This window comes from Dermacentor andersoni, chromosome 6 (genome assembly GCF_023375885.2).
Source record: "Dermacentor andersoni chromosome 6, qqDerAnde1_hic_scaffold, whole genome shotgun sequence".
Classification (NCBI taxonomy): Eukaryota; Metazoa; Arthropoda; class Arachnida; order Ixodida; family Ixodidae; genus Dermacentor; species Dermacentor andersoni.
The window spans coordinates 164,458,056-164,480,202 of NC_092819.1; the positions used below are offsets into that span (position 1 = coordinate 164,458,056).

Consider the following 22,147-nt stretch of genomic DNA (forward strand, 5'->3'; position numbering starts at 1 on the left):
GGAATCTAGAATTCGTCGCTCGTCGCCCGGAAGCGCTATGAGTGACTAGCCAATAGCGCGAAGCCGGAACTGGATGTACATCACTCAAGTACTACCGATTGTGGCACGGAACCAGCAAACGATTGAATATTTATAGTGCAATGATAAGAATTTCCTGGAAGACCTTCAGAAATATTTTATGCTGCTTGTTACAGTAAAACACATCAACATAGTTTAATAAAGCAAGTGTCACACTAGTTGCGGTGCCTATATTGCTGCCCTCATATTGGCAACACCGGGGAGACGTCGCTCGAAGTCATCGCTCGCATGGGGTACGACTTGACGCGACGAGCAAACGCGACAGCCATCTACATCGCGTAACTTGTGTCGTGAGCGAGATCACTCGCATGCGGTTTATACTTATCGTCACGCGCTCATCTCGAATCCCTTGCAGTACACGAGCGATAAGATAAAAAAAAGCCCCTCCATTTATTTATCCACGAAAAAAGTGATAGGCGACCTCAACCTTTGACTTAGGTTTCTCTTAGTGGCACTCGAACGTGTTCTTTAGGTTAAGCGAGCGAACGTCTTTCTCCTGGCACGACGTGCGGGCGAGAAGCGAGAGACGGCGAGGACGGATGGATGGATGAATGGATGTTATGAGCGTCCCCTTTGAAAAGGGGTGGTGGGTTGCGCCACCAAGCTCTTGTTATTGTACTGCCTTATGTCCTACCTGGCTCTAAAATAAAGAAAGAAAAAGCCAAGATGAACTGCCCCAACCAAATTTTCTGACCCCTTATTGCGAACATTGCGTTTGTACGTCTCCGTTTTCTGTCGTTTCCCTACTTTTCTTCAAGCAATCTTCCAATCGCCTCTTACTAATCTCTATTGCGGACATGTTTACTTTTCCCCTGCTCTTGCTGAACTCAAGGGCTTCAAGGAGGCTAGTGGTGCCTAAATCGATCGCTGGGCAGACGTCTTCACATTCTAATAAAACATGCTCCGTCGTTTCCCTAGCGTTCCCGCAGCAAGCACATGCTTCTTGCTCCTTCTTATATCTCGCATTATAGGTGCGTGTTCTAAGGCTTCGTGATCTCGTTTGAAAAAGTAATGAGCTTCCCCTTGAGCAATGATAAATTGTTTCTTTCCCGATTTCGTTTTTTCCTCTTGAGTATAGTTACTCATGGCCAGTTTCTTTTCCATTGCCGCCACCCATAATATTATTTCAGCCTCTGACTTTCCGCTTGACGTTCTTTGTTCCTGTGTTGCCCACCCTACAGGCCGCATACTTGCTGGTAAGCTTCCTAGTTCTTTTCCTCCACTGTGAATCAATGTTTTTCCTGTACAGATACCTGAACACTCTCCGAGCCCTTTTACTTTCTTCCAGATTCCTCAGTCGTTCTTCGAAATCAATCTTACTGTGAGCTTCCCTCACTTCAAAACTAGTCCAGCCCATATCATCCTGCACCGTTTCATTTGTAGTTTTCCCGTGAGCACCCAATGCGAGGCGTCCCACTGACCTTTGGTTCCCATCGAGTCCTGATTTCAAACAAACAACCGCATTTGCAAAAGTAAGTCCTGGAACCATTACACCTTTCCACATGCCCCGGAGCACCTCGTACCTATTGTATCCCCATAGCGCTCTGTGCTTCATTATGGCCGCATTTCTCGTCCCCTTCACCGTTATTGTTTTTTACTGTGTTTCCATATATCTACTGCCTTCGTTTATCCGAATACCAAGGTATTTATGTTCTCTTACCCGATGTGTTTCCTGGCCCTGTATTGCCGCTGTCTGTTCACTGTTTTCATTGAATACCATAACATCTAATTTTCTAACACTAAACATCAAACCTAAATTCTTGCCTTCCTGTCCACAGACATTAGCCAGACGTTGCAAACCGCTTTGCTTGTTAGCTAGCAACAAAATGTCGTCCGCATAAAATAAACCTGGAAGCGGATGCTCTTAGAGATTGAACCCAATATTACTTCCTTCTAGCGCCCTCTCTATCCTCACCATGTACATCATAAACAGCAGTGGGGATAAAGGGCACCCCTGTCTCAGTCCCTTGTTCATATCAACTTACTCCTCGCTCCTCATCCCTTCCCATTCAACGCAAACGGTATTTTCTAGGTAAATCTCTCTCAAAAGCTGTAGACAATCGTCACCTAAGCGTTCCGCTTCCAGAATATCCCACAAAATGTTGCGTACCACGTTGTCATGCGCTCCTGTTAGGTCTAAAGAAGCCACATATAAAGGTCTGCTATCTACTCTTGATATTTTAATACACTGAATAAGAACAAATAAATTATGATCCAAAAGCCTGCCTATTCTGAAGCCCTTCTGAAGTTCTCCCAAAATGTCATTATTCTCTGCCCATGCTTGCAACTTTGATTTGATTGCCTGCATTGCTAGCCTGTATATTGCCGATATAATGGTCAACAGTCTATACGAGCGAATTCTATCTTTCTCCCCCTTATCTTCATAAATTAAATTCATTCTACTTTGTCGCCAACTGTCTCGTGTTCGTCTATCCTTTGGAGTTTTTTCCGCTGCTTTCACCAGCGCTTCCTTACTCTTCTGTCCTAGTTCATTAATCAGCCTAACGGGAACCTCGTCTAGCCATGTGGCTGTGCGTTTAGGAATTTTCTCTGCGGCTTTCTTCCAGGTCGAGGAAAAATCGCAGCGCACGCCACCTGGTGGAGCGTAGCCCCCTAACGAGCGATGCACGAAGCTAAAACCCCTAAATAAAGAAGTAACGACTTCCTCTGAACTTTGCCGGTTTCTCTCTCGCCTGCCATGCCTCCGGAGAGTCGACGCTCCTATTGGTCGAAGCGCCTTGGTCACGTGCTAGCACGCGCTTTTTCGGGCCGTAGCAGACGCCGGCGCTATTCCCGGATATCGAAATCGCGCTTCGGTTGGTTTCTAGCGACGGAGTTTTGACGGGAAGCGTTTCGGTAGCACTGGCGCCGTTTACGTATTGTAGCGATGCCTAGCCTATGTTGTGCTTATGGGTGCCACAACCGAGGAGGCTAGGGGAAAAGATTTTCCGTTATTCCACCCCGAAGAAGCAACGCGGCTCGCCGAAAGATTTGGCTGCACAGCATCGGCCCGGCAAACTTTGAAAATGCGCGGGACCCGCGCCTTTTTGCGAAAAGTGGCCGCTCATCAGAAGTCACTCATATTTTTTCGGACCATTTGGCGAGAACCGCGAGCGTCTGCAGCCTTTCTACGCACTAAATATATTTCGCCATGGTAGTAGTTAGAAATGTTCACTTGCTGCTACGAAAGCCGTGCTTCAAGTTGTCAGAGCCTCGCCGTTTACGCTTCTGGTTCGGCAGGCTTTATTATGATGTTGCGTACATTGCTTGGCGCACTCGTTTTGTTGCAGTTGAAACCGTTGCTGGGTCAGACATGAAAGTTGCGCTTCATATGTTAGTTCGACCGTCGTTCAGTGACGCGTATTGCATACTGAAGTAACGCGCATTGCTAGACGTATTTTTTTTTTTTAGTTGGCCTCCATTGATGAACTCGCGACTAAGACGGTGATTGAGCCCCCGCTGTTGATGCTATATATATATACTCGCGGTGCAGGTCTAGGTTTTGTGTAGCGCGCATTGGTGCACGTATTTGTATTTGCGGGGTTGTTACGAAAGTCGGCAGTTACTGTGCCTAGGCACAGTAACGGCCGTTATAGCTTTAGTACGCCATATCTGCACGCATAATAAATCAGAATGCAGACATCTGCTAAACACAGACGAAATTATATTGGGTTCAAAGATGTCGTGCAAATCTGGTGTAAACGTTTGTAACGCAGATAGGTCGGGTAAAAGAAACCTCTAACGAAGGGGCGCGCAATGGCCCCGACCATTTTCAACGTTAGACGCTGATAAAATTATTATGGCCACGCACACGGCGGGCTGTCATATCAACAGTTGTTATTTTTGAAATTATTTGTGAAATGCCACGATGTATATTTTATTCCGTGCCTTGTATCATTTTTCAAAAAGTTGCGCCATACCAAATCTTAGTTTCTTCATCTTAGGATTACTTCACCGAAGGCTAGTTTGAAAGCCAAATCCTTCGGAATTACGGCATCAAGAACGTAAGGCCAGGTGCATTACCAAGCCTTTTTGTAGTATGAGCAAATGCGCCTTTGACGGAACATATTATGGAAGTAGTACCCCACCATCGGTTAATATAAAGCCTAGACCACACGTCTGTGTCTAAAAGAAGTAAAACGTAAATAACCACGTACAAAGCGTATGTTGTTCCAATTTGTCTTGGCGGCGTTGAAGTTCAAATGACGCTCATCAAAAGGCGCTGTTCGAGAAAACACTCCGTTAGCTCGCTTGCGCACACCACCTCCACCGTTGACACCGAGGTGATCCCAGTGGAAGGATAAAGCAGCGCAGCGTGGATCCCGCCAGTTATTGGAGTAACTCATTTATGGCGTGTCGTCTCGTAAACGCAACAACCAAATCCTCGAGGCGCGCAGTGCGCAGAGCGCCAAAGGGGCGAACGCGCCTGCTAGCTGTACCCGGCCCAGGTGCCGCCGCTGTTGGCGCCGAGAGAAGGAGCACCAGCATAGGAGTGAGGAGATGTCGTTACTTTTATATCATTTAGGGGTTTTACACGAAGAGCACCTGTCCGGTATCGACGTCAGAGCATGTAACGGGCGCGCGCACGGAGCTGTTGTGCGCAAGCGAGGGAGAGAGCGTGTATGCTTGGAAATGAGTAGCGAGAGTGAGGTCACACCCGCTCTGCTAGGCAGATGTTCAGTCTATGCCTGGCAACTGTTTTCCATTGATTAGTCGGTTGAATATCGTTTCACTTTCATTGTGACGTCATTATACCGCTTTCTACTTCCGGGTTTCCAGAATTTCGCCACAGTCATGCTCACGTGGCCGGACTTTAACTACGATTCTGTACTTTGGTGTGTGGTAATCAGAGATTTCTAATTCTAATTTTTCCAAACGTTACAGTAACTCATCTTGTAACTAAACTTAAGCTCTATCATCCAATCATGAATGTTGTGCGCTACTATTTCTTTTCTATTTTTCACTGATTTATTTTGAATTTCGTCTCAGAAGGCGAACCGGAAGTCTCGCAAGAGCGTCGCTCGATGCTCGGGCCACCAAAATATTGCTGGTATGGCGAGGGAGGCAAGCACTCGCAGCGAATAAAAGGCTTGACAGATGACGGAGCCACGTTTCCGTATAGCGCACGAAACATAACGCGGTCTGACTGAGCCGAACGATGCGGTACAGGCGTGTGCGCGCGTTGGCAGCGAGAAAGAAAGCAAGGCCTGCAATACAGCCCGAACTCCGGCACGACTGCTTCACATTTTCAAACCAACTAATTGGCGTAGATTTCCGAGACGTATCATTGTGCCACACGCGTCATAGCTGCGTTAGTCGCGGATGTCTCGTCTCGCTTCCCGTATTCGACTGATTTACCCAGGATTTACTCTTCGGAATGGAAATTTTTATTTCCTACCATTTCATACACGTATATGCAGGCACTATAAGATTTTCTACTAAACATTAACGACTGTTGAGGTCCTGATGGTGACATTGAATTTCGCCTCCTCCAGTCCACATGTGCAGGCTTGGAGTGACGCCTGACAAGGGCAAAATGTTGCCGAGAGTGAGTGGGGCTATACAGATCCAGGCAAAACCAAATTAGAAAGGCCCACTTAGATTGGACAAAAACACTCCCTCACCAGAATCGGAATTGGCCTCCCTGGTGCAGTATTCAGTCACTACCTTCCTGATGATTCCTACATTAACTCATGGCCCTCAGTCCCCAGCAGCAGCGGAGCACCTGACCAAGGCGGCAGTCAGACCTATAACGCAGCAGAGGGTGCTAAGAATCTCTAGGTCCGGACAGGCCACCAATGGAAACTGACCCTGTCAACCTTTAACATCCGAACTATGTCAAGTGACGCTAGCTTAGCGGGACTCTTTGAGGAAATATCAGGCATTGTTTGGGATATCATCGGCCTTAGTGAGATTAGAAGAACTGGTGAGGCTTATACATTGCTGAATAACGGCCATCTCCTCTGCTATAGAGGTCTCCCATATAAGAAGCAATACGGGGTGGGACTCCTAATCCATAAGGACATAGCGGGAAACATTGACGAATTCTACAGCATTAATGAGAGAGTAGCAGTTGTCGTAATCAAGCTTAATAGGAGGTATAGAGTAAAAGTAGTACAAGCGTACGCTCCAAAATCCAATCACGATGATGAGGAGGTAGATCAGCTTTAAGAAGATGTTGAATCACTGATGAGAAAAGTGCAAACTCATTATACTGCACTAATGAACGACTTCATTGCAAAAGTGGGAGAAAAGCTGGCTGGTGAACAAGCAATTGGCAACTATGGCTTCGATTCTAGGGACGCTAGAGGAGAGATTCTGGTAGAATTCGCAGAAAGGAACAAGTTTCGAATAATGAGCAACTTTTTCAGGAAGCATAGCAACAGAGAGTGGACCTAAAGAAGCCCTAATGGTAAAACAGGAAATGAAATTGATTTCATACTTTCTGCCAATCCCAGCATAGTGCTGCATGTAGAACTGATAGGTAGGATAAAGCGCAGTGATCATAAGCTAGCGAGGGCTAGGATTCACCTCAATTTAAAGAAGGAAAGAGTAAGATTGGTCAAGAAGAAGCAGGTTAACCTAGAGGCAGTAAGAGTAAAAGCAGACGAATTCAGGCTAGTACTTGCAAACAAATATATAGCCTTAGAACAGAGACATGATGATGGCATAGGGGTAATGAATGAAACCGTAACTAGGCTGGCTTCAGAGGCAGCAATTCAAGCGGGAGGCAGGGCACCAAGGTAACCAGTAAGCAAGCTCTCACAAGTTACGAAAGACTAATAAAGAAACGACAAATAATGAAAGTGTGCAATTTAAGAGGCAAAATAGAATTTGCCGAACTGTCAAAACTGATCAACAAGGCGAAACAACGTAATATTCCAAACCACAACCTGAGAAAGACTGAAGAAGCCGTAAAATACAGACGCAGCCTGAAATCAATGAGAAGGAAACTTGGCATAGGACAAACCAGGATGAACGCACTGAAAGAAAACCAGGGCAATATCATCCGCAATCGCAAAGCTAGAGTAAAAGCAGCTGAAGAATTCTGTGCTGACGTGTACAGTACTCAGAGGAGTCAGGATACCTCCATTCGAAACAGTAATGAACAGGATACAAAAACTCCTCCAATAACTAAAGACGAGGTCGATAGGGCCTTGCAAGACATGAAAAAAGGAAGAGCGGCAGGAGAAGATGGAATCACAGTCAATTTAATCAAAGATGGAGGAGACACAATGCTTGGAGAACTGGCGGCTCTATATACGAAGTGTCTATCAACTGTAAGGGTCCCAGAAAACTGGAAGAATGCAAACATTATACTAATCCACAAAAGGGAGACATGGCAGAATTGAAAAATTGTACATTACCTTATTCCCAGTATTATATAAAATATTCACCAAAATTATCTCCAATAGAATAAGGGCAACACTGGACTTTACTCAATCAAGGCAACAGGCTGGCTTCAGGAAGGGATACTCTACAATGGGTCACATACAATGTCATAAATCAGGTAATCGAGAAATCCGCAGAGATCAATAAGCCTCTTTATATGGCTTTCATAGATTACAAAAAGGCATTTGATTCAGTAGAAATACCAGCAGTCATAGGGGCATTACGTAATCAACAAATACAGACCATTTCCGCAAATACCTTGGAAAATATCTACAGAGATTCCACAGCTACCTTAATTCTACGCAAGAAAAGTTGGAAGACACCTATAAAGAAACGGGTCAGACAAGGAGACACAATCTCTCCAATGCTATTCACTGCGTGCTTGGAAGCATTCAAGCTATTAAACTGGGAAGGCTTAGGAATAAGGATTGACGGCGAATATCTCAGCAACCTTCGGTTTACCGATGACATTGTTCTATTCAGCAACACTGCAGACGAATTGCAACAAATGATTGAGGACCTTAGCAGAGACGGTGTAAGAGTGGGGTTGAAGCTTAATATGCAGAAGACAAAGATAATGATGAATAGCCGAGCAAGGGAACATGAGTTCAGGATCGCCTTTCAGCATCTAGAGTCTGTGAAGGAGTACGTTTACCGAGGTCAACTAATCCCCGGCAACCCTTATGATAAGAAAGAAATTCACAGAATAAAAAAAAATGGGTTGGATCGCATACGTCAGACATTGTCAGCTCCTGACTGGAAGCTTACCATTATCATTGAAAAGGAAGGTGTACAATCGGTGCATTTTACCGGTGCTGACGTATGGGGCAGAGACTTGGAGATTGACAATGAAGCCGGAAACCAAGTTAAGGACCGCGCAAAGAGCGATGGAACGAAAAGTGCTAGGCATAAGGTTAAGAAACAGAAAGAGAGCTGTTCAGATCAGAGAGCAAACGGGTATAGCCGGTATTCTAATTGACATTAAGAGAAAAAAAATAGAGCTGGGCAGGTCATGTAATGCGCAGGTTAGATAACCGTTGGAACACTAGCGTTACAGAACAGATACCAAGAGAAGGGAAACGCAGTCGAGGACGGCAGAAGACTAGGTGGAGCGATGAAATTAGGAAATTCGCGGGGGCTAGTTGCAATCTTTGTTACCTTTTTTCGGTGACGGTGCCGACGACACCGCAGGAATTTCCCGTAATGGGGCATATAATGCTTTCGCAGTAAAAAAGGACATCCATTTGTGACCGTACGTCGGAGTGACCCGGTCACAGCTGGCGCACGCGAAAGCGAAAAGTGCGCTCAAGCTATGCCTCGGTGCCGTGACGTGACGATGCTTGTGTGTCGTAGCTGGGCCACCTTCCGAGCAACCTGTTCCTGGATGTCCGCGCGAGCGAGGTCCACCTGTGGGACACGCCACTGGCCAGCTTCGTGCAGGGCGACAGCGACGACGCCCTTCTAGGATTGCAGGACTCTCTGCGCTCGCTGGCCCTGCGTCGGTGTGCACTCGACAGCTCGCAGCCATTCCACAGGCACGCCCCCTCTCCTTCACGGTTGCCATCATTTAGCGTTGCGAAATATTACGATCAGCTCCATGCGAGTGGTCGCTTGGGCTTTTTACGCGCCAAAACCACGATGTGATTATGAGCCTCGCCGCAGCCGGGGTCCTTGAACTCTGTGCGCACGGCTCACGGGCGTCCTTTGCATTTCATCGCCACCCGGGATTCCTTCGCTTGGGCTTAGCAGTGCAACGCCGTATAGTCGCTACGCCACGCGTCGGGTGCATTCAATTCTGAGCGTTTTGCATAGTGCACCATTAGGAAGCTATTAAAAACAAAAACTAGTCACTAGTATTAATTATGTGACATTTATGTACTATTATTTACTTTTTATATGGTAATTACGTCGTTCGCCATCATGCGTTACCATGTATTTTCTGCGCGCTGTTTACGATGACGTACCTCGTACATGTTAAAGTTCTGCTCAGTTGCGCGACGACTGTTCTGCCCGACTTGTATGAGAGGGCGTGTCGAACTGGAGCTTAGACGCAGCTTTCTTCCTGCTTTCCTATTTAGATCATGTGCATTGTTGTACTTGTTCGTGACGCATAAATGAAATCAAATCAAATAAATTTGTCACATGGTAACAACTGCGTCGGGATGCTATGGAAAAGGTGAACACATTTAATCTGCAGACGAGACAGATTCTGCGTAGTTTACCGACCAGTAAATTGAGGGCCTTCCGATGACCCTCACTTTACGCGCAGGATGGGCCACCTGCAAGCACTGGAGATGCTGGACTTGTCCTTCAACCAGCTGACCACAGTGCGCGCCTCCTGGTTCAAGGCGCCGCTGAGCCTTCGCTCGCTGCTTCTCAGGGCCAATCGCATCTCGCGCATCGAGAGCGGAGCCTTTGCCAAGCTCTACCGCCTCTTGCAGCTGGATCTCTCGCAGAACAACATCGCCACCATCGAGCGATCCATGCTGCCGGACGCGCTCTTCTTCCTCGACCTCAGGTAGGCCTTCGTTCCGCGCCGAGGGCCATGCCTCGCAAGCTCCCCGCCGTGGACGGCAGCAGCGCCTCGATGCCGGCCCTCTTTTCCAGTCCGGCCCTCGCACGGCGCCGCACCTGCAGTAGCAGAAGCTCCCTGTTTATTTCTTCATTGGCTCATTTGCAAGTTGGCTCATTATCAACACCGGAGTTAAGCACGTGAAATGCATATGTAACATCTACTAACAAACATGATTGCAGTCACATCAAAATTCTCTTAGTTTTATCAAGGCTTCGACAACCATTCCGGAGGGCATTGTTGCGCTTTCTGCACCTCCAGATAGGCATTTATGCTTTCTCGGAAGTACATTCGCGGGGGTCGTGCGTCTGGGTCACAGTAATAAACAGCCATTCTGGCATGCCAGAGGCTGTGAAGGCCAACGAGCATTAGTAGATCAAGAAGAAGCCCATCATCATCGTTTTCTATAGCTAGATACATGATGCCGTGGTGATCTAGCGGGAGCCCTTACAGTAGCAAAGTTGGCGGCGACATCTTCTAAGTAGAATACATATTCTTACGAAGAGTTGCGAAGAAATGGTTTTATTTACAGGCGATGGATGATGATCGTAGCGTGATCGTAGCGCAGCCCGCCCTCTCAAACTCTTCGTTCTCTTCGTCTTCTCTCTTCTTGTCTGCGCCTTTCGTATCCGTTACATTTCCCCGCAAGCAGACGAAGCCCCTGGGGCGAGTCAGGATGGACAAGCAGAGTAGAAAGGCTTCAGGCGAGCAATATGAGTCAGCTGAGTTCTGCTTGATCGCCGACCATTGCACAGGAGGCGAGCTATGACGTTAGTGAGTTCGCTCAGGCGGTCCACGACTACAAATGAGCCTGAATATTGTGACAACAACTTTTGGCACAATCCGCGCTTGCGTTGTGGTGTCCAAAGAAGAACCAAGTCACCTTTTTCCAACGATACTTGTGCGTGACGGTCGTCGTATCGCTCTGTCGAACGACTTTGCGAGGCCAGAGTACGAAGACGAGCTATTCGACGGGCTTCTTCGGCGGGACACAAAGTCTTCGATACAGAATCGTCACTGTGCAGTACGAAGGGTAAGAAAGTGTCCAGAGGGCTTCGCGGTAACCTTGCCTACAGGAGATGAAATGGCCTATAGTTCGTGGTTTCGTGTTTCGCCGTGTTGTATGCGTAAGTTATGAATGGAAGCACGTCGTCCCAGTTCTCATGATTGGAGGAGACGTACATGGCAAGCATGTTGGTCAGCGTTCTGTTCGTCCTTTCAACGAGGCCATTGGTCTGTGGATGATACGGCGTGGAATGACGGAACTGTGAAGTGCACAAACGAAGTAAGTCTTCAATGGCATCAGCAGTGAACTGGCGACCACGGTCGCTGATGATGACACGTAGTGGACCATGACGAAGGACCACGGAACGCAGCAGGAAGACCGCCACGCAAGCAGCGGTAGAAGACGGTATGGCTGCAGTTTCTGCATACCGTTTAAGATGGTCTACGCAGACAATTATCCAACGGTTCTTGTTGTTAGATAACGGGAATGGACCCAAAATGTCAATGCTTACTTGCTCGAACGGCATACTGGGCGGTGTCAATGGCCGAAGGGGACCCGGGGCTGCGGAGGTCGGTCGCTTGTGACGTTGGCACGTTTCGCAACACGCGACATAACGCTTGGTTGTTTCGTACATCTTGGGCCAGTAAAAGCGCTCCTGGGTGCAGTGCAGCGTTCGTACGAAGCCGAAATGGCCGGATGTCACATCGTCATGCATGACGCGTAGAACGGCGGAGCGGAGACTCTCGGGGACAACAAGCAGAAAACGCGCTCCATGCCTGAATTATTTATTCTTTAGAGCAATTTACCACGGACCGTGAAGCGACCGCTGCCTTTAGAAGTACGGGCGGCGACAAAAAGCGGATCCAAGGTAATATCATTCCGTTGTTCTCGCTGAAAGTCTGCCGCTTCAGGGAACGTAGAAGTAACCGCAGCGAGATCGTCGTCAAAATTCTCAGCATCGCACTCGGTAGTCGCAAGAGGAATCCGAGAGAGGCAGTCTGCGCCAGCATGACGACGGCCACTCTTGTACGATACCACAAAGTCGTATTCCTGGAGGCGCAGCGCCCAACGTGCGAGGCGACCAGAGGGATCACGCAAACCGACCAGCCACAATAAAGAATGACAGTCGGTGATAATCTTGAATGGTGGACCGTAAAGTTAACACCGAAACGTTTGTACGGCGAAAACGGCTGCCAGGCATTCCTGTTCCGTAACCGTATAATTGCGTTCAGATTTGTTCAGGAAACGGCTGGCATATGCGACAATAAGTTCTGCGCCACTGTGACGTTGTACAAGCACCGCTCCTATCCCGATTCCACTAGCATCAGTGAACTTCAGTCGGGCAAGATGGATCGAAGTGACGCAAGAGGGGTGCTGACGTTAGTACAAACTTCAATTGAGAGAATGATGCGTCACACTCTGGTGTCCAATTGAAGGATGCATTTTGTCGCAAAATACTTTTGAACGGGTAAACAATGTCGGCAAACCGGGGAGCAAAACGACGAAAATACGAACACAGGCCAACGAATGAGCGGAGTTCTCGTGCTGACTGCGGTGGCTTGAAGGAGCTCACCGCTTCAATCTTACGAGAATCGGGTCTGACGTCATCCTTGTCGACTAAGTGTCCCAGGACCAGTGTTTGACGTTCGCCGAACCGACACGTTTTGAGTTTAGAACCAGTCCAGCTTTCTCAATGCAGTCGAGAACGAGGCTGAGGCGTTCGTTATGTTCTTCAAACGTGCGGCCAAAGATTACAACATCATCGCGGTAACACATGCATATCTCCCACTTTAGACCATGTAGTACTGTGTCCATGAAGCTTTCAAAGGTGGCAGGAGCATTGCAAAGGCCAAAAGGCATAACATTAAATTCGAATAGGCCATCTGGAGTCACGAAAGCGGTCTTTTTCTTGTCAGCACGGTCCATAGGTATTTGCCAATACCCCGATCGAAAATAGTGTTGAGAAGTAAGAAGCAGCGTGTAAGCAATCAATGACGTCATCGATTCGCGATAGTGGATATACATCCTTCTTTGTCACTGCGTTTGGATGTCTGTAGTCCACGCAGAATCTCCTGGAGCCATCTTTTTTTCGCACCAGGATTACTGGGGCTGCCCATGGACTAGACGACTCTTGAACGACACCTTTGTTCATCATCTCCTTGACTTGCTCTGCAATAACTTTGCGCTCGGACGATGACACTCGGTAGGGCTTCTGGCGGATGGGGTGTGCTGAGCCAGTATCTATTCTGTGACGAGCGCGGGTCGACGGTAAATGAAGGGGTGCATCTCCATGCGTGAAGTCGAATGCAGCCTCATGTCTGGCAAGGACCAGCACCAGTGCTTGCCGTTCCGAGCCTTGCTGATCATGCCGAGCATTAGCTCTTCGGAATGGCGATTATCGCGAGAAGAGCAAGCTGTAGAAACGTCCGTAGTTAGTGCCGCAATTGAGCTACATGCGGCTTTATCGAAGAGAGCGATTTTCATACCGTGAGGAAGGACAACCGGCGTGGCAGGACAGTTCAGCGCCCACAATTTGGCGACTTCTTTCGTCATGCACACGACATAGCAGCGCACAAGTATAACTTTTTTAGCACAGTTTATGCGGAGAGGCCTAACTACAAGGTCAACACAATCAGCATCCACAGTAGTTGCAGAAACACGAACGGGCGTCAGGCACCACGATGGTGCAATCACTTCATCAAGAACACTGAGAGTGTCTGCGTCCCTGTCTTCACCACCCGAGCTTTGTTCGGACTGTGCTGATATAAATAACTTGTTGAATGATATTTCGCCACAACCACAGTCCACGGAAGCGCCGCACTGTTCAAGAAAATCTATACCAAGAATAACATCGTGCGAACAACGAGAAAGAACAAGGAATTCCGACACAAACACTTTCCCAGCCAACAAAACACTCACAGCACAAACACCAAGGGGTTGAAGCCACTCGCCGCCTACTCCACGAAAGCTAATACCGTCGTTCCTTTGTGGCCTAGACGGTTTTTGAAAGCGAGGCTCATCACAGACACAGTCGCCCCAGTATCAATTAACGCCATGGTCGGTATTCCGTCAATCGAAACATTCACTTTGTTTTTGAACATCATAACAGGGAGAGGCATTTCTTGCAAAGACCGTCCGGCGACCTCACCTCCATTGGCCGCGGATGCTAGTTTCCCGGCGGCGGTGACGAAGAACGGCGCCGAGGGGACGGAGAGCGACGGGGGCGGTTACTTGATGGCGTCAAACTCCGCTCAGAAGCTGGCGAATCGCTGCGTCTGGTCTCGTGTGAGAAGTGGTCCATTCGAAGCAAATTGGTCGTCCGCAAGTCATATGAAGTACGGGTTCTGGGTGGCGAGAACATCGGTGGTGTCCTTCGTGATTGACGGCCTTGGCAACAATACCGAGCTGTATGGCCTGTGGAACCGCAGTTGTAGCACACGGGAGGGTCGCGGTTCACAGCATCTTCCTCGAGCCGAATGCTAGGCTGCTGCGGGCGGCGAGAAAGTTCGTTGTCATGTGGATAACGTGTCTCTGCTGCTCGCTGAAATCCGTTATATTGTTCATAAGTCGCGCCGTGGTAGTAGGGTCGGTGCTGTTCTCGCGGCCTGACAGAAGTCACAGGGCCTCGGGGGTAAAAAGGCGGCTGCTCTCGTTGTGGCCGAGCGCCGTAAGTGGGCCTCTGTCGTAGAGACGTGGCTGCTTTCGGGGCGCGAGTTTATAATCCTCAGTGCCCCTCGCCGCAGGATACGGGGAGAAGGATGCCACGTTTGGCTCGAAATCTGGTGGTAGGGGGAAGCTATGAGTGCCTGGGTGTGTCACTTGCGCGTGCAGGCTGAGTTCTTCCCGAACTATTTGTCGTATCGTTGATGCCAGATCGAGGGGCTGGTTGCTGTCCACGCTTGCAACTGTTGTCACATTGGCTAGCCTGCCAAACTTCGGCGTGATGCGCGTCGTCTTCAGTTGCTCGAAAGTACGACAGTGCCGAATGATGTCAGCGACGGAAGCCAGGTTGTCCTTTGCAATGAGGAAATCATAAACGTCTTCGGCAATTCCTTTCAGGATGTGCCCGACTTCGTCTTCCTCAGACATTCCAGAGTCTACCGTCCTACACAGTTTTATTACCGCCTCAATGTAAGTCGTGCAGGTTTCGCCTGGCACTTGCGCGCGTTGCAGTAGCGTCTGTTCTGTCCTTTTCTTTTTCGTCGCGGAGTCGCCGAATCGCTCTTTGATTTCCGAAACAAATTTTCCCCATGTTGTAAACGTTTCCTCGTGATTGTCGAACCACAACAACGCAGTGTCCGTTAGAAAGAACACGACGTTCGAAAGCTGAAAAGCGCTGTTCCACTTGTTGGCGGCACTAGCCCGGTGATAATGGATGAGCCATTCCTCGACGTCTTCGTCCGATCTTCCGGCGAAGGGACGCGCATATCTCAGTTATAGAACGGAACTTGTCGGCGCAGCTGTTGGAATGGGCCGTTGTTCGTCTGCGTCGTGGGACATGAATATTCAACTCCGGTAGGTTCAGTGGGAGTCCAGCAAGGCGACGGCTCCGTCGAACTTCTGCTTCAGCCTCCGTCTTCGGGTGTCGATTACCCCGCACCTTCCACCACAACTGTTACGAAGAGTTGCGAAGAAATGGTTTTATTTACAGGCGATGAATGATGATCGCAGCGTGATCGTAGCACAGCCCGGCCCTTTCAAACTCTTCGTTCTCTTCGTCTTCTCTCTTCTTGTCCGCGCCTTTCGTATCCGTTACAATATAATTTTTTTTGTCGAGCCATTCTTATCATCCAAGGAGAATCATAGAAGTGCGGCACGTTAACGATTATGTCGCTCTCAATGCTTTACACTAGCACTGAAGTAGACTATGTGTGTCACTGTAGTTTTGCGTGCTCCCTGGTTAGACAGTGCGTTCCCAGAGGTCACTACCACTATTGTTGGTGCGAGGATGCCCTGTGTCTCCGTTGTTGTTTCCGCTTTATGTTAAAGGCACAGAAAGACAACTGGATAACAGTAAATTATGATCTGATTTATAATGCATGCGTAATGGCTAATTGATGCAACAGAAGTTCCTCGCACTGATGTATGCGGACGAAATAATGCCACTAGCGTACAATGCAAGAAGTCTACAGACACTGGCGAATATCTATGGCAACACTACGACAAATCTTGGCCTTAAGTTTTGCACAAAGAAATCGGAAATTATGATCTTGAATGAAGATACGAGTAACTACGTGGCGTCGATTCAACAGCATATCAGCAGCATATCTTCCGATTCAACAGCGTCATACCCATTGTAAAGCAATATAACTTATTATTTATTTATTTCGCAATACTACAGGCCAACGTGGCCCATGCAGGGGTGGAATTACAATGAAATGGGAAAAGAACAGCACAGAAATAATTTCCAACAACATTCGCACGACAATATAGTACATCGGTTTCCCTAGGACGATATTATCACACACACACACACACATAAAAAGAAGAACAGCACATAAATAATTTACAACAGTACTTGCACCAGAACTAATATAACACTTTGGCTGGGTCTATATTTAACCCAACATTTGCAGTTAAAGGGCTTCGTCAAAGTTAACCTCGTCAAAGTCATAGTTTCCATGAGTTTGCCGGCGCAAGAGGTGACAGAGATGGGTCTCAGGGCCTCAATGCTAACCGGCTTGCCCGGCTTGGGGATGAATGTGACGAGCGATGTGGTCCATTCTGATGGGAGCGGCGAGCCGTCCCCTATCGCGTTAATAGGGTGGGGCAGCGACAAAAGAGCCTGGTTGGGGATATAGGCTAGGAGCGACACTGTGATGCCATCCCGGCCGGGAGCCGTGCCCGTCGCATTTTCGCCAGCGCAGCCCGTAAGTTGGAGAAGCGTGTATGGAGGTTGGAGTCTCGGATATGAGTATTCCGGGCCCTAGGGGTGCGACAAATGTATCGGTCGCAGAGATCCTTCGCGAGTTGATCCGTCGTGCCCTGATAGGCATGCAAGGCGCGACGGAGTTGACGCTGTGTTTCTCCAGGTCCAAACCACGTCGAGCGTGCCACCCAACACCGAACCCGCACAGCAGGACCACCTACATCTGACATTGCGCAATAAGAGCTCGCAGCTGCCCCCGCTACCGATCGATGACTTGAAAGTGGTCTTCCGACCGAGAGATGGACTGAATCTCGGTGAGTGGCCGCAGCACTCTATAGCCAGAGCTATAGGCACAGCGGCTCAATTAAACGAGAGCACGCTCCACCAGCTAACCATCCGCATACGCCGAGAGCAGAACGCCGCAGTGGTCAGCACACCGGACGAAGAACTAGCGGCAAAACTGCAGCTGATCAAGTCTATATGCCTGGAAAACAAGCAGTACGAGGTTCAGGCCTATGTGGCTGCTCCGCATGCTTCCTGCAAAGGAGTCATCTCCGGTATAGAAAAGAACACAACCCCGACAACGCTGATGACAAATATCCGATCACCGATGGCTCAGGTCCTGCATGCAAGAATGATGGGAAATTCAGCCACGGCCATCATCACGTTCTCTGGCATTCGGGTTCCCCGGTATATCTACTATTACGGAGCAGAATACCGGTGCTACATTCATAAACCCCGACAGCAGCTGTGCAGCGTGTGCCTCTCCACGGGTCATCGAGCAGATGTTTGCCCAACCCCGGATAAACCCCGGTGTGCTGCGTGCGGAACTTCCAACCCCTCCGAAGGACATGATTGCACGCTGAAATGTTTTCATTGTGGTGGTGAGCACCCCGCCACTGACTCTCGATGTCCTGTAAGGCAACGCAAGCCCTTTAACAAGAACCACGTGTTCCGAGAGCAGCAGAAAATGGCGGAGCAACAACTTCAGCACGACAAGTCCAGCAAGGTAACGACATTCAACGGTGCGGCACCTGCGACTACTGATGCAACATGTGGTCGTCCTCGCTACCGATCCCGGGGTCACAGCCAATCCCGAAGTCGCAGTAGGTCCAGGGTCCGCAGGCCGTCCAAGGACCAGAAGCAACCACGTGGTCGAAGCCGATCTGGGAGCCGCAGCCTGACGCAGCAGAAACTGCCACCGAAGGAACCTCAGGCCGCGTGGACGAAAACGCCCGACCATCACACCAGGAAGACGACAGCGGTGAGTCGGTCAGCGCAGTTTCCCCCTCTTTCCTCATCCCTTCCTTCACCTCCGTCCACACAGCAAACAAACAAACAAAACAAAATGTCTCCCACAGCGACGCTTTCACTCACCCAGACACACACACTCGCACCTGAGAAACTCCCTCACAATTCCTGCACCAAACAAGAAGTGTGCGAAATGATAGAGGAAATGGCGACTATTTTAAGAGCGGAGATGCAAAAAATGAAGGAAGAGATCATGGCTGATGTCAAGCACATGCTACAACAGGTCATACAACAAGCCATGACTGACATGAAACAATTCATCACTGCAACATTTCGCTCAACTTTCAGCCATCAAAACGACTCACTTCCACATGACACTAACGCCACTAGAGAACCAAGAAGGTACACCCTTATACCCGTCCGGCTAGTACAACACCTGCCCTCACCGGCGAGGCGGTATCAACCAATCATGGCCAGCAAACCTAAGAGGCGCACTACCACCACCTTCCGGGTGTGGCAATGGAATTTTAGAGGGTACCGAAGGAAGAAGGGTTCCCTCACACAGTTCCTAGCCACACGTCCTCACCTACCAGACGTTATAGCACTTCAAGAAGTACATTGCACTCCCACACTCAGTGGATACAATGTATACACCGACAAGCATGACACCACCAAACAACCACTAGCTGCCACCCTTGTGTCCAAACAAATCACAGTGATCGAGCACACGCTCGACAGCTCCCACATTCCGCATGTGCTCTTAGAAATTGTACCTAGGAATCGATATGAAACCAGCTTGTTTTTACTTAATATCTACAGTGCACCCAAATCGCGACGAGACGACTTCGGACAACTTTTTTCGGCCGCCAGTAAACAAGCCAAGAAATTGATTATTCTGGGAGATTTCAATGCGTCCCACCCAGCCTGGGGGTACCAAACAGAAACTCCAAAAGGTCGCCGTCTAGCCCACGCCATGAACCTTCATCAATTCACTCTGCTGACAGAACCTGACAAACCAACCAGAACGGGTAACAGTGTAAGCAGGGATACCTGCCCTGACCTAACAATGGTGAAGGGGTTGACTCAATGCTCCTGGAACAACCTAATGGAGAATCTGGGCAGTGACCACAGCATTCTAGCCACAAACGTCCAACTGGTGGCTATACGCACCCCAGAACGTTCCATTAAAATAACAAACTGGGACACTTTCCGGCGCAACAGAACCAAATCTGAACAACACGACCCGCCATCTCTACGCGAGTGGACACAACAGCTACAAGCAGATTTTAAAGCAGCCACTAAGCAAATTACTGCAACAACGGAGACGCCGGATGTGGACAGACATCTGCTCCATCTCTGGGATGCTCGAAGAGGCCTGACCAAACGATGAAAGAGGCAGAGGCACAACCGTAGGCTGAAACAAAGAATCGCCCGGATCACAGCAGAAGCTGAAGAATACGCCACCAGCCTCACTAATAGCAATTGGCACAACCTCTGCGACCGCCTTAATGGCACACTAAGTAGTTCCAAAACGTGGTCCTTTCTCAGAGCACTACTCGACCCAACGCACACAAAAACGCATACATCGAACACAGTCCGCACTATCATCCACAAAGAACAAATGAATGATGACGCGCTCCTCCAAACACTGCAACAAAGATACATTGCTACAGGCCACCAACCGGAGTACAAAGACTATCCACACGAGGAAGACACCCAATTGGACGGCGATATTACAGAGGCAGAAGTGAGGGCAGCCCTACACGGCATAAGACGAAACACGGCGCCCGGAGCAGACGGCATTCACTATGCACTGCTACGCAACCTCGACGACCAGGCCATACGGCAACTCACTGCATACTACAACGACAATTGGCAAAACGGAACGCTTCCACAGGAATGGCGACACGCCGATATCACCTTAATTCCGAAACCCGGGAAACCGCTGTCCCTCCAAAATCTCAGACCCATTTCCTTGACTTCGTGTATTGGCAAACTCTTCGAGCACGTAGTTCTAAATCGCCTCCAGCCTCACCTCGAAGTCAACGAATTCTTTCCCAATACCTTATTCGGCTATCGACCAGGCCTGTCTGCGCAGGACATACTCCTACAACTTAAGGAGGATGTTGTGGATGGTCCAAGTAAAGCTCAAACAAGAGCCATTCTGGCGTTGGACCTCAAAGGAGCCTTCGATAACGTCTCGCATGACCTCATTCTAAACAACCTTGCATTCTCCCGATGCGGAAAGCGGATCTATGATTATGTCCGAGCCTTTTTATCCGACCGAACAGCCACCATCGGCCTAGGTGATATTCGGTCGGATATCATAAATCTTTCCGGCAGAGGGACTCCCCAGGGTTCGGTTCTCTCACCCACCCAGTTCAACGTGGCGATGGCAAAGCTACCACCGCTCCTCGACAAACTTCCGAACGTGCAGCACGCTCTGTACGCCGATGATATTACAATCTGGGTGACCACAGGATCAGACGGCGCCATGCAAGACGCACTACAGGAAGCCGTAAATATAGTTCAAGAGTACGCAACAGCCGGAGGACTCACATGCGCAGCTGAGAAGTCGGAGCTCCTGCTTGTACTCAAAAAACGGAACAAGGCCGATTTTCCACCAGCCATCACATTGCATCTCGATGGCAACGTTATTCCAAAGGTAGACAGACTACGTGTACTAGGACTTCACATACAACACAACGGGAAGGCCACACATACCCTACACATGCTCCGCCAACAACTTACCCAAATAACGCACATGATAAAGCGCATTACAAACCGCCGACAAGGACTGAAAGAAAAAGACGTACTCCGAATCGTGCAAGCCCTCATAATTAGCCGATTAACCTACCACCTGCCCTATCATAATCTGACTCAGACTGAGATGCACCAGATGGACACCCTCCTCCGTACGGCACTAAAGGCAGCGCTGGGACTACCCCAACATGCGTCTACGCAGCTCTTACTACGACTGGGGGTGCACAACACCATCCGCGAACTAGTTGAAGGTCATTTTAACAGCCAATTGCAACGTCTGCAACGAACAATGCAAGGGTGCCACATTCTATCCCGGCTAGGATACCAAATACCAAGACAACCACAACAGGAAAACCGCACACTTCTTCCGCTTAGCATTCGCAACAAAATTCACGTGGCCCCAATTCCCCGGAATATGCACCCTGACCGTCATAAAGGTCGACGAAAGGCAAGAGCACAAGCCCTCGCTCGCCTATTTGGCGATGACAAATCAAACACTCCAGTCCTATACACCGACGTGGCCCGCTACCCACAGAAACGTGCCCTATGCCTAGTCGTACTAGATAGTGCAGACATTCTGAGAGCTTCGGCAACGCTCAACACTGTGGAGAGTGGCACGGCGGAAGAGGCTGCTATTGCCCTAGCCATCGTACACGCTTCAACCATGCCGGCGCCGGATGGACCTATCACAGTGGTCACTGATTCTCAGACCGCCTGCAGGACTTTGGCACAAGGGAGGGTGACACCCTACACACACCGCATCCTTACATCATTACACCCCACAGCGTTACACAGGGTGCGTATCGTCTGGACACCTGGACACGCCTCTCTCCATGGTAATGAACGCGCTAATGCGGTAGCCCGAGAGCTCGCTAACCGGGCGCCATTGGAAGAGCTGTCCAACCCAGATGACGCACCGACAGAACCACTGAACTACACTGAAACTCTACAATATTACAGAGATAACAGGAGGCACTTCCCTCCCCCACATAATTCCCTTAATCGAGAAGATGCCGTCGCGTGGCGACAGCTTCAAACTAATTCATTTCCCTGCCTCTTTTATCTTCACCTCTTCCACCCCACACAATATACCTCATACTGTCCCTATTGTGGAGCAAAGCCCACAGTATATCATTGCATCTGGGAGTGCCCACACCCTCCGGGCTACTCCCCTATTCCTTCACCTTCCCCTTCCTCCTGGGAGACTGCGCTGGCC

At 49.1% G+C, this 22,147-nt stretch overlaps 1 protein-coding gene across 2 annotated transcripts in view; it reads left to right on the forward strand.

The window, feature by feature from the left end:
• The window catches only part of LOC126523677 (uncharacterized), a 170,252-nt gene that overhangs the window by 83,427 nt on the left and 64,678 nt on the right, over nucleotides 1-22,147 (forward strand). For both annotated transcript variants that reach the window (XM_050172281.3, XM_055066834.2), the window contains exons 3-4: nucleotides 8,824-9,005; nucleotides 9,740-9,988. In XM_050172281.3, the coding sequence (XP_050028238.2) occupies nucleotides 8,824-9,005; nucleotides 9,740-9,988 (431 nt within the window). The remainder of the gene's footprint in view (nucleotides 1-8,823; nucleotides 9,006-9,739; nucleotides 9,989-22,147) is intronic.